This window comes from Diplotaxodon limnothrissa, linkage group LG16, assembly GCF_057381915.1.
Source record: "Diplotaxodon limnothrissa isolate DT_005_m linkage group LG16, D_limnothrissa_male_GT1.1, whole genome shotgun sequence".
Classification (NCBI taxonomy): Eukaryota; Metazoa; Chordata; class Actinopteri; order Cichliformes; family Cichlidae; genus Diplotaxodon; species Diplotaxodon limnothrissa.
This window is the reverse complement of record NC_140611.1, coordinates 24151467-24166479: the sequence shown is the minus strand read 5'-3', so window position 1 is coordinate 24166479 and position 15013 is coordinate 24151467. Positions and strand designations below refer to the sequence as shown.

At 38.7% G+C, this 15013-nt stretch overlaps 1 protein-coding gene across 1 annotated transcript in view; it reads right to left on the bottom strand.

Moving 5' to 3' along the window:
- The window catches only part of stk39 (serine threonine kinase 39), a 31070-nt gene extending 16587 nt beyond the window's left edge, over positions 1-14483 (bottom strand). The window contains exons 1-11 of the mRNA XM_085373975.1: positions 14378-14483; positions 12786-12898; positions 12418-12526; positions 10814-10952; positions 10462-10517; positions 9332-9441; positions 6250-6351; positions 5792-5925; positions 5601-5649; positions 4356-4421; positions 100-222 (exon numbers count right to left, since the gene is read on the bottom strand). Of these exons, the coding sequence (XP_085230101.1) occupies positions 100-222; positions 4356-4421; positions 5601-5649; positions 5792-5925; positions 6250-6351; positions 9332-9441; positions 10462-10517; positions 10814-10952; positions 12418-12526; positions 12786-12898; positions 14378-14483 (1107 nt within the window). The remainder of the gene's footprint in view (positions 1-99; positions 223-4355; positions 4422-5600; positions 5650-5791; positions 5926-6249; positions 6352-9331; positions 9442-10461; positions 10518-10813; positions 10953-12417; positions 12527-12785; positions 12899-14377) is intronic.
- Between the last annotated feature and the right edge of the window lie 530 nt (positions 14484-15013).

Sequence of the window (15013 nt, the reverse complement as noted above, 5' to 3'; positions counted from 1 at the left end):
AGAAAATATCTTGGCTCTTTTGATGATGATTTTTACTGATGATGATCATAAAAGAGTAAACACATTGATTAATGTCTCCCTCTGTGGAGTCTCACCTACCCTGCCCTGATTTACCGCTGCTCTGCCTTCCTCGCTGCGCTCGTCCATTTCGTCGTCACTCCACTCCCAGTCTCCATTCTCTGTTTTGTGCAAGTGGCCACTGGAGCCGGGGACTCTCCTGACCTGCAGCATTACGACATCCAGCACACGATGTTAATTAAATTATTTGTGCTCCTTTGACTTCATGTGTCTGTACATTGTGCTTTACCCATGAGTCCATTAGCTTTTACAGACCTTTAAATAAGAGCACTGACCTCAGTGATTTACATAACGTGGCTGCGCATTTGGGACATGAAAGGTGAACGTACAAAGCCACATTCAAGTCATTTAGTCTGTTAAGTATGTTTGGTACTGCAGTGGCAAAGGTACTGCTTGGTTCTGAAAAGATCTTTATTATGTAACCAAAAAAGGAGTTTAAAGTTTAGAAGTTTTTCTTGTTAGGACAAACTTCACAAAATCAAACATCCTTTTTTCCTGTGATTTAGATATTAGAAAAGATACTAGTCAAAAAAAAGAAATACAACTGCTGCGAAAAAGTTTTCAATCTTTGCATTACATCGTCATTTTGAAACCCAAACATATGCTGCCCGATTGGTTTTAGTCAACTGCATGATTTTTAAATTGTTTATGGAAGACAAATCAACTTGCACACAGCAGAATTGCTTCAGTTTACAGCATTTTCAAGCCAGTGGTCTTAAAGCACACAAAACAGTGTATGTGCAACATTGTTATCAGTGTCTTCATGCCACGACTGACTGAATCTGACCGAGTCTGGGCTATTGGCAAGTTGGATACTGGCATGTGTGTCTGAGCTGCTGCACACTTCCACGGTGTCCACGAGAGCATTGTCTCTGATGCGACTGTTCTTGGCAGAACTGAACAGAGGTACCAAAATGCGGTCCTCCAACTTGTACTTGTGCCATTCTTGCAGCAGCACCCCACCCTGCAGTTGTTTCAGCAAGACAGTGCCTACCCCCCACACTGCCAGAGTAGCTCGAGCTTTTCTGGATCAGGAGCACATCCAGCTACTTCCTTGGCCAGCATTTATTCCTGATATGTCTCCTACTAAAAATGCCTGGAACTTGCTGGGTGGGCATGTTCATCAGAGGCAGCCACAATCAATGACCACTGCACAGCTGCAGTATGCACTCATCCAGGACTGGAGAGCAATTCTTCAACAACAGAGCCAGACACTTGTACAGACCATGTGCAGACAAGTGAATGCTTCCATCACGCCCAGAGGAGGCCCAAAAACTCATACTAAATGTCTTGTTTATGCATATGGTAATGTAGTTCAAACATAATCTTGAATTTCTTTTTTTGACTAGTATATAACATCTATAGTCACAAATAAACTCATGTTTCCAAATAGATGCAAAACCCATTTAGTTAACTGAGATAAAAAATAAAAACAAACTTAAACAATTTAGTGTACTTACAAAACTAAATTAAAATTTACAGAAAATATCTTTATTTTTAGTCTTACATTTGTCAACATAAACACAAGGAAGCACTGTTGCATATGTTTCTGGAGACCGGCTTGTCATGACTGTGAGTCAGCAGCCTTCATACACGTGCTGTATTATACCATCTGATAAATGTGACTAAAAACTAAATATATATATTGACTAAACCTACACTGAACTAGAAAGAAAGAACTTTTCACCAGTTGCTTATACCATTTCAGTAGGTATAATTTGGCATAGCACAATAAATACAAGAGAAAAAATAAATGACTTAACTATGGTAGTTATAGTAGTTATAGTTAAGTAGTTATACAACTGAAAATGTATCAAGTATAACAAGACAAAAACAGTAAGTATGGCAAATCAAAGCCTAAATACATAAAGCCTATAATTTGTTGCATTTCTACAGTTAAAGCATGTAAGAGAAGCAACATGCGAGATGAGACACAAGGGCACCACAGTGTTACAGAAGGGAGCACACAAAACTGTAAGCCACTGGCAGCAGAGTCATAAAAATTCCCCAGCTCTAGATGGGGTCAAAGTTAAAGAAGCACTACCCTTGTGGTGGTGTCAGGTTTATTTTCCAAACCTGACACAGAACCAAGACTCCCCCAGTTCTGCTCAGGGTCCTTGAGCAAAACAGACACAGATCAATGCACTGGGCAGCCATACATGAAACCCAGCTGACATTCACTCACAGAAAGAAGAATACTGAGAAATGAACCAAAAATGTAGGCTAAAAATAAGATTGAACAGAAACATTGTATGTTCAGAATCTAAAAATGCTGGCGGTCGCTCATAACGGCATTTTCAGACACTGCGACACACTCTGGTACAAAGCTGTGTTTTGTTTTGTTTTGCTCTTTTAGAAATCAGGCTGCAGAAAGCATTCAAGCAGAAGTCAATCAGTACTGCATCATCATTTGTGCACCAGACCATACATCTGAACTTGATATCAATCCCAATCTTATCACATGTTACTTTTTGTTATGCAACAAATCAATGATTCAAGCACACATTAGTTTTATCTGGCCTTTGAACTAATATAAAGCCTGCTAGTTTCTCTTTTAGACACTCAATACTGGGTGTAAGGGTGCCCTCTGCTGTTTTTTGGACCCACAAACACCTTCATTTTAAATGGCTGGCTATGATCCTGTATAACATTTCTATTTAAAATAAAGCAAAATCCCTCGCAAATGCCTGTTTGTATGTTCTGTAAGAGTCAGTTTCTCCTATTTCTCATTTCCGCAAGTCATTTCTGAATCCTAGTTCCATTTGTTAGATAAAGGAGTAATGTTCTAGCTCCATTATCATCTTAAATTACTTTGCTGGTGACAGAATCTGCCATCTCCTTTTCATTCACTGGAGCAGGTTAATGGAGAAGCCAGGTTTCTTTTAAGAGTCAAAGAGTAGCTGTGTGGCTTTAGGTCGACTTGTTTCATCAGAGAAGAATCCCACATTTGCTGACAGTAAAATACCACATAGGAGAAAAACATTAGAAAAAGAGCAACTGGTTACTAAGGCGTGAAGAGAAGGGAAAAATACAGATCAAAGAGAGGTGCACTGAGAACACGATCTAGACGATTTGAGAGTCTTGAGATAAGATCTAACAAAACCAGGGCCACAAGGTCGCAACATCCTGCAATGACAGTGTTTCTATAATACTGTTGTGTCTGCAAGCTTTGGGTAATGTTGCTGAGTTTATAATGTAGATGACTCTGCAGGTCAAATCGGGACAAAGCAACAAGGACACTGGCTCTGCAGCCCACACATTTCCCAAAGCAAAGCTATCAAGTGTATCAGACACTACCTGTAAACCCTGCATGCTGTCTGTTTTGTACTTTTAAGAGGAATACACATGTAAAAAATGCATTCATTGCACTACACAGTTGTTGTGCATCACCACTTTGTGATTAAAAGGCTCCACAGAACCCATTTTATACTCTCTGAAAGTGATACCATTTCACACTGGCACAAATATTGCTGTGCAAGTTCAAAGTAATGTGGCTCCAATTGCAAAGCTTGCATAATTTGTGTATCAGTGACCATAAATACAGCCTAAATTAGAAGGTGATGGCTGTAATAAACTTAACTGTCAAACTCTGATATACTGCAGCACTTGTTTATATCCATTTAGCATTCTTTGTTATGACTTCCACATACCACCCACCATAGTCATCTCCCTTTCTATTGATGCCAAGCTATGTTTGTGCGTAAATACGACGTCATACACAGAAATGACCATGTTATCTACGATGTCCTTCCTTTACCATGTCAGTGAATTTCCACCTCTACGCTCACTTGCACTCTGCCTTCTGGCAATTGGCCCGTGTTCCCACTTCTGTCCTGGCCATCCAGGCGTAATGTTATGTGGAGTCAATATCAGCTGTGTCCAAAAGCTGCACTTCCTCTCAGTAAACTGTGACCAGTGGGAAACAGAGCAAGCGAACTGAGCAATAATCTGCTCCTTTCTGTTACCTAACCACAACAATTAATTTCACCCTGTTTGTCTCCGGCGTGACACATGCAAAGAGCTTCACATGAAACCACTGACACACAGCTGTACCGTCTGACTGTTACGTGGCAGTTGCCCATATTTTTACATAATCTACACAACAGGGTGTAAAGTGTTTGAGGTGCTGAAGAAAGTCGCAGAGCATCGCATGTGTTGACTGGAAATGCAGCACTCTGCTGGAGACAGACACTTCAGTCAGTTCCTCCTTGCTGCCATAATTCGCTCATGTTGAGTCAATAGCTGAGTTATTTATTAGAATGTTTACCCAAACATACCTTCTTCGCTCTCTGAGAAATCTTTGGTGCATGACTCAAAAGCTTCTCCACCAGATATTCTTTGTTCTGTGAAAAAAATGGTCAAAATATAACTAAGTTAGACGGATGGAAATCCAAAGGCTGGACGACACGTGAGAAGTACAGTATTGAGCAAAAGTCTTGACACACCTTTTATTTCTTTATATTTTGCAAGGAAAATGAGAAATAAGTGCTGTGATTTATTGAAACATTTGCAAACATGCAAGAAAATACTGTATATAAGGCAAAAACAGAAGGACATTGCTGAAGGACATTTAAAGCTTTTCCTTGGATCCATGACTGACAAGGTTTCATTGTGTGTTTTCTATTCAGTTATGCTTTTACTGCTTTGGCAGTGTGTTTGGGACTATTGTCGTTCTGAAAAAAAAAGCTTTTGTCAAACGGACACTTTCCAGATGGCAAGGCATGGTGGATACAAATCTTACGATACTTTCCTACATATACAGTTCAACCATTTTCGATAAGATCCTCAACACCACTGGCTGAACGCATGATAAGAGCCTCCACTGTGTTTAAGTGTTAAGTGGCTTAACAAAAGAAAATCATCTGAAAATCATCTGAAAATGGTCAGGTAAAAAACTGGACCAAAGATTAGTGAAAAAACCCGCCATGTCTAAAGAAAGAAAGAACTTCAGAGAGCTGGAGAACTATCGCTCAAGTTTAAAACGTATTCGAAGGTCTGGCTCTGTGAAAGCAAAACATAAAAAATGGAGGGGTGGCTAGAGACTTTTGCACAGTACTATAAATGGATTTATTAAGTCCCTGGTATAAATTGGTTACTGGCTATGCAGAAACAGCAAGATGAGGCTGCAGTACTTTTCACAAAATTAAAATGACCTTAAAAAGACTATTTCTCTAACTGCTAATCTACTTGGAAAAAAAGGATTTTGTAATCTTATAACTTTGTTATAAAGATTTTGGCTATTCACCATTTAACTACTTAACTAATCACTATTATAGTAAAAAAAATTCAGGAATACACAGTGCTTATTATAAGAGAACAACATTTAAATAATACTACTATTTCTCATATATATTAAATAATAGTAGCTAGGTTATGTTTTATGTCATTGCTGATTCATCCAAGTAAGTATAAACATCAAAAACGCATAAAAAAGCATTCACTGCGTGTATATCTGACTCGTCGCTGGCATAAATCCAAACGGACAGCAATAATAACAAAAGATAGTGAGATGAGACAAATACCTTGGCCTTTTGGAAGAATTTGCACTTCAAAAGCTCTGCGGCTGTAGGCCTAGAGATACAACAAACAAAGAAAAAAGAAAGCATCATTACAGTTACTGAATGTTAGTCACGATTGGGTCATTTCACTGACCAATAATTGCATCAGCTCTCTCCATTGATATATTTGCCTGATACATAAACATGTTGCTAACCTTTTGACAGGATCCTTCTGAAGGCACATAGATATTAGCTTTCTAAATGATTTGCCATATTTTTTTAAAGTTTCCTTGTCCTCAACACCTGTCTCTAGAGAGGGTGGATCATTCTGAAGGGTAAGCATTAAAACCTGAAAAGACAACAGAAGTGGTCATAACTGCCAACACATTTCACCACCAGTACAAAATCTGTAGATGAGGAAAAGAAACTAAGAGCAGGAAACTGTGGGAAATGTTGTGGAACATAAAGATGAGTATCTCTTAGATGAAACGCTCTTAGACGAAATGATGAATTTTACGCTGCCACATAAAATTCATCATTACTAAGAAAACCTCAAAGACGTTTATTTAGGAGAAGGTTTATCAAGGTTTATGGCCAGTTTCCTTTTCTTTTTTCTTTGCCAGCACCAGTATATGTTACAAGACTGATTAAATAACACTGAATGAACACATACTTTCATGGGAGGGTAGCGGTGATAGGGGGCAGAGCCTGTTGCCAATTCAATCGCTGTAATTCCAAAACTCCATATATCTGCTTTAAAATCATAGCCCCGAACCTGCAGACACAGAATTACAGTACCGTATAATACCAAAGTAATGCTTAAGGCTTCATGTTAAGGCAATGCTGCTATTGGTTGTCATGTCAAAAATAACAGCATTCCATTACAAAAAGGGCTAGCATTAAGCAGAGACAAGATCAGGCAAATACATTTTACATAATAATAATAATAATAATAATAACTTTTTTGTATAGCAGTTTTTATGTGTTTTAACAGTCTGGATGAAGACACACATTTATATTTAAGTGTAAATATCCCAACATACAGTACAAAAAACAACACATTCACACTAAGGTTCTTACATTTGTCTATATAGCTAAAAATCATGGGAGGATGATTATGGAAAAGCTGACTTATTATAAAGAGTGTTCTTATGTGCTTACACCTGTCCTTATAGCTCACTGGGTTAAGCAGGTGACCCATATGGCAATAGACCAGCGGTCCCCAACCTTTTTTGTGCTATGGACCGGTTCAATGCCCGACAATATTTTCACAGACCGGCCATTAAGGTCTTGGATAAATACAACAACAAAAAAAAATGATACAACCAAGACATATACTGTGGTATTTTGTAAATAATCGACACGCATTCAAAGTGTAATTGTGTAACTTTATTAGCAGCGTCCTCTTGAAACACGTCCTCCTGCCCCTTAATGCTCTCTGATCGTTATGGCAACGCGTAAATATTGCTTTCAAAATAAGACACACAAGTACAACACGAGAAAAGACCACTGCAATAGACTATTGCAGAAGGCTAGGTCTGAATCTGTCCTAGGCCATTTACTGCTCATCTTCCCTCACCTTCCAGTCTAATATCATAATCATAATAAAGGCTAAAAAAAAGGTTTTCAGTAGAAGTTGAAAAAAAACCCCCACTTAATCAGCTGACCTGCAAGGCTGTTTCAAAGTGTATGTGTTCCAACCTTAAAAGCTGGATTTAAAATAACAGTTAATAGGCCTTAATAAAAAAACAAGGTCTCAGCAGATCTGTGATATGTGCACGACCCTGACCATGTATGGCCTTGTAAGTGATTAATAAATTGAATCTGAATTTCACTGGAAGCCAGCGAAGAGCTAGCATGGTGGTACAGTGGTTAGTACTGTCACCTCACAGCAAGAAGCTCCTGGGTTCTGTGTGAACTTTGCACATTTTCCCTGTGTCTATGTGGGTTCTTTCTGGCTACACCCACAATCCAAAGACATGCTAATTGGTGATTCTAAATTGGCTGTAGGTGTGAGTGTGAGAGTGAACGGTTGTCTGCCTCTCTGTGTTGCCCCTATGACAGACTGGCGACCTGTCAAGAGTATACTCTGCCTCTCACCCTATTACAGCTAGAATAGGCTCCAGCCCCCCAGCAACCCTGAATATGGATAACCAGAAGAAGATGGATGAATGATCAGTGAAGGGAAGCAAGCACAGGGTTGATGTGCAAGTGCTTGTTAGCAGCCTAGCTGCTGCTTTTATGTTTGTGGAGTGTTGAAGGGAGGAAACAAAGGCAGACTGAATGAATCAAAAGTGAGCAGTCTGATGAAAAGATCTAAAAGCAAAATACAAGAACCAAATAAAAAGCCCAGAAAGCAACGCAACACAACCCAAAAGAGTACATGAAAATACTGTACTATGAGGACTTTCTCAGCGGCTTAATGGACTGACATCTATACTAACTCTGGAGAAAATAACTTATGTATTAAGAAACAAACTGGATATGTTTTGGGCCATATGGACAAAATTCTAGAACATTACCGGGCCGCGTTTGTTACCGGCCGCAAGAGTTGAGGCTCGGGTGTAAAATTTATGGTTTTCAGGGTTTATAAGTCTGTTCCCCTGGGTCTTTTCTCGTGTTGTACTTGTGTGTCTTATTTTGAAAGAAATATTTACGCATTGCCATAACGATCAGAGAGCATTAAGGGGCAGGAGGATGTGTTTCAAGAAGACGCTGCTAATAAAGTTACACAATTACACTGTGAATTCGTGTCAATTATTTACAAAATACCACAGTTTTTGTCTTGGTTGTATCATTTTTTTTGTTGTATTAATCCAAGACCTTAATGGCCGGTCTGTGAAAATATTGTCAGTCATTAAACCGGTCCGTAGCACAAAAAAGGTTGGGGACCGCTGGTCTATTGCCATATGGGTCACCTGCTTAACCCAGTGAGCTATGAGGACAGGTGTAAGCACACAAGAACACTCTTTATAATAAGTCAGCTTTTCCATAATCATCCTCCCATGATTTTTAGCTATATTGACAAATGTAATTTGTGCTAATTTGATATGTCTGTCTGACCCCCCCATTATGATTTTCTTTATTTTTGTTTCAATCATTATGTCTTTTGTCATTATTTTATCTCTTATTCTCTTATTTTATCACAGCGTATTATGTAAAACTTGTTATAACCAATAAATAAATATGTAAAACAAAAAGAAAACAATTGTCTATTGATGCACATGGGGTGTTTAGGGAAGTGAACAACAACTGGAGCAAACTAGACACAGATGTAGACAATCAAGGCAATGAAACTGGGGAGGAAGTAAAACAAGACAAAACGTAAGGGACAACTAAAAAAGTAAAACAGGAACTGAAGCATAACACCAGCTAAAACAAAGAAATGCTGATACATGAAAGAACTAACATAGGGCAACACAGACTTGAAGATATAAAGGAAGGCACAGAACACAACAACATTGAGGGAAGATAACAACCAACCCAAACTAACAAAGCTAAGTTTAAAGAAAATCCACTCTGGGACAAAACATCAAGAGCTCAAAAATAACAGAAAATATTGCACAAGGTAAAGGGATGAAAAATATGGAATCAAACCCTAAACCTATAATCAAAAACCAAGGATAGTGAAACCAAACAGAAAACAGTTAATAAAAGACTAGAATACAAAAACCCAAAACAGACCAGTTGCATTTTTTTCCAGTACATAACATAAAAGTTTTCATCAGCTCTTGCCTCGACAGAAACAGACTCACCTGTTCCATCACCTCTGGTGCCATCCAGCATGGTGTGCCAACAAAGGTCTTTCGAACTTTGTTTCTAGTCATGTCACCCCCTGTAGCTAGAAATGCACTCACTCCAAAATCTGTAAAAACAAAAGAAAAGCATCAGAACAACAGAGAAGATTTTAGAACAACAACACATGGTAATTGGCTCATTTAAAAATCTGTGTCAAAACCCTGTGTGACTGCTGCAGGGTAAAGAGTAAATATTGAACATCAAATACATCAGAATTGTTCATTTTCATTTTAGCTTGTTTACTGCGTCACAGTATGAAAAGCTGATCTCCTCTGGAATGAGTGCTGCATGCATGCCTATGTAATGAGCTGGTCAAAGCGGGTAGATTCAAAATTTGTGCGCATACTGTGATTTCGGTCTCTGAGTGCCTTGGAAAGTGCCTACAAATAAAATGTTATTATCATTATTATTATTATTATTATTATTGACAAATCTGCAGTGACTGTATGGTGATATTATGTCAGCATTATTTTTGAATCTATTCCAGAATTTAGGTGCTACTGAGTGGAAAAGTACATCCAACCCAGTACTAGCAAGGTGAATCCAATTAATAACAATTAATAACATAATAACATGGCTAGTGAGTGTAAGCTTTGCAACAAGTCTGTTTAAGAACAAGAACAACAGGCAACATAGTGTGAATCCAGTATCAGCCAAAATAATGCATTCACATCAGGACCCTGAAACTAACTCAACGAGTTACACTTGTGCTTATCCTGCTGTGCTTATTTGGTAACCTGCAGATATTTTGTTTTTATTTTATTACAGAGTCAACTGCTTTTTCTAATTCCTGTAATTGTTTTTATTAAAGGCTATAATCAGTCACTTCAATTAAATATAACAGACAGCATTAAAAAGCTGACAGCTTCAATGGAGTAACTGATTAAGCTGACACACAATAATTAGGAAAGAATTATGATTCTCGAATTAAAAAAAAGAAAACGTAAACATACATTATTGCTCTCTGTTAATTATTACAACCTATGAAATCAATTCCACCATCTTACCACAAATACAGTGCATGCATTTAGTGTGAAAATAACCAAAAAAAGAGGTTTAAGAGAGTGTTACACAGTATTCAACAAACCTGCAATCTGAACAGATCCGTCTTCCCCCAGTAGTATGTTCCCAGCTTTCACATCCCTGAGGTCAACAAAACATTAATGCAGTCAAACAACAAAGTCATGTGGAGCAGCATTGATTCTTCCACTCCTGTTAACGTGTCGCCCTAACCATCACCATGGGGGTCGTAGAGGGTTAAGTCTGACTCACATTGACCTTGATAACCAGAAAGTGTACAGATCACGGCTGAGCTACAATCCAATGAATGAACGTATTTGTGTTCATTTTCAACATTACCACTTGGTTTTTTAGATAGCGGATCATATTTTCAATCAAACAATGTTGATTAAACAGAGGAAAAAGATATAAACCAATACCTGTGAATTTGTCCGTTTCTGTGTAGATAGTCCAGACCCTCCAGAACTTCGTTTAAAATAGTGGCAATGATAGGCTCTTCTAAAGCTCGATTTTTATCATCTTCTTTGCTTATGTGCTTAATTATATCGAGCATAGATCCTAAAAAGATGCCAGCCAAGAAAAGAAAACATGGTTAATTTTTAGAAAATAATGGGAAACAAAAATCTGTTGAGTGATTAATTTATGTTACATTTCAGTGTTTGTGTATTTGTATATTTTGGTATTTTTAGATTTGTTTTATTGCAGGGAGCAGCTTATTGTATTGTCTTTACAGCTGAAATTACTTAATTCAGTGATTTAAACCTATGGTTTCCTAGTTAGTTACCACTGTTGGGTGTTACTGCGATCACATTACATTGATTTCAGTTCGTGTGCTGGAAAATGTCAGAGTGGTTTACTGCGAAGATATGGACATTACTTTTATTTTTATTGTACAAAAGAGCAAGAGTACAATGGTAAAGTGCAAGCTCTGTACAGAAAAGAAACAACCACATTGTACTGGTAACTTTGGCTCCTAATAGCACTGCACGGACAGTCTGCTAACACAAAACTAGCCAAGAACCCAGAGCGATGATAAACCTGAGTGTATGCAGAACCCAGCCCAGCAGCCAGAGCCTGACCTTCAACAGGTATTAAAGGCAGTGATGAGCAGTCAGGCTCACTTCCTACCTGTGCACATTTGTAAAGCAGAATCACTGTTACGTTTTCAGCTTTCCGTTGTGTTGTCAGATTTTTGTTCATAATTAAACACTAAAAGAAACCTAGGGATTTGTGTTGGTGTACAGGATTGGATCCTTAGGTTTATATTGTTAAATGGTAATTATATAACATTATGTTTCAGGTAATTTTACAAAGTAATGAGAAAGTACGGTAACGAGTTATTACTTTCTGTGGAGAGTAATTAAGTTACGTGCTGCTTTATTTTTTTGGGAGTAACAACCCCGACACTGGTCTACAATTGTTGTCCCAGAGATTCAGAATCAGAATCAGAATCAGAATACTTTATTGATCCCTGGGGGAAATTATTTATTGTGATTGTGATTGCCTGTCTGTGAAAAGCGCTTAATAAATAAAGTTTACTTACTTACTTAGTTTACTTACAGAGATATATAACGGTTACAAAATTAAATAAAAACGACGAGCAAATGTCGTTAATTTTAGTCTTCATGAGTGTGGTCAAATTTGTATTGTGAGGACAATATCTACAAGTGTTCCAACTATAAAGCAAAACTTAATTAAACCTTACCAATTACAAATGATTATACCTGAACTAATAAAAACTGAACTGAGCAAAAACTACTGGAGTCTAAGCAAAACTAAACTGACCTGATAAAAAAATTTTTTTATTAATTATAATGGATTATTATACTGAAACTGGCTTTATAATAAGTTTTGAAATTTCTCAGATGTAACGCTTTTTGTCAACTAGGCATTAACACAGGTTGATACACTGCTGTTCTTTAATCAGATTAAACACAGACCGGTGTAAGGGCATTTAAGACTTATGTTATCACATGATTGGCATGAATGCATCACTAAGCCACCCGTGTCAGGTGAAGCTTACCCCCACTCAGAAGCTTCATGACTAACCAGAGTTCATCCTTCACAACAAAGGAGGTGTAGTATGTGACAACATTGGGATGGTTGCACTGACTCATGGCTTGAATTTCTTTCTATTGGTAGAAGCAAATGACAGGATATTTCACATACAGGACATCTCATTTATTCAGGGCACTTGCTTTATCTTAATAATCTGCAACGAGCTGCATAAACAACAGGAAAGTTAGAAGATTTCTATGCAAACTGCATTAATAGATAAATGAGAACCATAACAATATGTAGCAGAAGTTAAGTAGTACTACAGGAATCGGGTGTGGTGTAAAAAAAACAAAACACTGGGTTGAGAAAACAGCCCGTATTTATTGTACTCACCAATAGTTCATCCATGCTGGTCTGGCATTTTTCCAGGTTAATTCTCTTTATGGCTACACGCTCCTGTCTGGGGGTACAGAGGGCTGCCTGCACAACAGCTGTGGCCCCGCTGCCTGAGAATTAGAGCCACAATGAAGCTATGACAAAGTAAACAGGAGCCAAGTGGGAATTGCATTACGCACAGCTGGAAGACTAAATTCAGCATCAGTTTGTAGCTTTATGGATTTGTCTGGCTCACAGATTCCCAGCTTTTCTGTTTTAGCTACTAACAGAACTTCTATTTTTTTCTTCTTTTTTTTTTTATCAATACTCATTACAAATCAGGCCACGCTGTGTAGTAGCAGAGCTGTTCACACCAAGATGCTGTGACACATGACATATTGCTTACAAACTGTTAGAAGCAGATACACCAGAGAACACATCACAAATTGTGACTGTCTACAAGTTGAGGTGTGTGTGTGTGTGTGTGGGGGGGGGCGGTCTCACTTACTCATCACTGTCAGCTGCACATAGCGGAGGCGCTACTTCTTATCACTCATGATTTGACTTGTCAGCTCATGTGCACAGTGCATGCAGCTGCCAAAAATATGCATATGGCTTCCCTCTGCTTTTCTTCTATGCATTTAAGGTTAGCAGTATTATGTCTCAGGTGATATAACTCAGCATTAGGTGATTCATGCAATAAAATAAGTTAGGTTTAAGTTTTAAATGTCTTTGTAAAATAAACACTAACTGATATATTAACAATAAGTTAATGCAGATACCTGCTGGTTTTTCTGCAGGATAACAACAACATGGAATATTATAACACCAATGCTTCACACTGCAGCTACATATAAGCTATGCTTACAAACTGAGTCATGTGTCTCAATTAATCAATAACGCATTAGTCCACAACAGAAAAGTTGTGTTAATCATTTGAATCGATAAATGTAAAAAATGTTAAAGTTTTTTTCTCTAATTAATATGAGTATAAACTGGATTTCTTGAATTTTTGGACTTAAGCGATCACGTGTTAACTTTAAACAATCAAAATAATAATTAGAAAACACAGCGGCGGAGTGACTTTTTAGGGCAAGCTTTATTGTTTTAAAAGTAACAATTCCTCTATTGCCATAGTTTTTAATGATCGCCATTACTGCTATTATTAGCTGTATGAATACTAAGTAGCTGTATATTTAGCTCGTCATGTGGACATAATAAGTTATTTGCCACCACAGACGGCACGACGTGGCCTTCACAGATCCGCAGCATCTGTGATTTAAGCAGCTGCTAATAAACTGGACACGTGCCATAAAATCAGCACAGCTGGAGTCAAGCTCGGTGATCGGAGCCCGCCGGAGAGCCACTTATTGAACGTGACAGTTTCACGCGCGTGCAGCGGCCCAGATTTTTTACCCGACTCCGCTTCGTGAGCTGTGAACCGGTAGTCCCTGACTGTGTCTGGTAACATCCGCATTGCAAAGCGTTGCGGGAGGCTGCTGCATATGAAAAAGCCGGTAGGCCCTCGTCGTCATTCACCTCCGATAACCCGCCGCGGGCTGGGTTTCCACGATAGTTACACGGCGTTCAGTACATCCCCGGACACTAACCTATGACTTCCTGCAGCTCGTAGGACTCCCGCGTAATTGGCCAGCTGGTTGTCAGCGGTGGTTGCGGGTGGTGGACAGGAGCTGTACAGTCGCCTTGATCCGCCATGATGAAGATGATGATGCTGCGCTTGTTAGCAGCCTCTCTCTCAGACTGACGGGCAGCGAGAGAGGAAGAGAGAGAGAGAGAGTCAAATTTGACCTCACCTCCTCAGTGTTAGTGTCAGCTGGCAGCTGCAGGAGAGGAAGAGCCGCCTCTACCGCAGAGCGAGCACAACCCGGAAAATAACGGATCGCGTGCGCGCGCGCTCGAGACAGTGACTAGTGATTAAGATGCTTTATTATACACCTAATTTAAAACCTCTGCTAGAAGAATGGTTACATTACATATATTAAGGAAATTGAGTTTGAGTTAAAATAGCAATGAATGTGTTAAAATACTGACGTGAGGATGACGTCGCGTGTGTGTAACTTCAGTAATATGTCCAGAATATGTCACATGCAGTCAGAACTGCTGGTGACGATCATACTACTGTCCAGCAGATGGCGCCATCAGACTGTTTATTGATCTGTGTGCGTCCACTACCCACTACGATAGCGTCACACAGTTGCTGCAGATTTGTTGGCTGCACATCCATG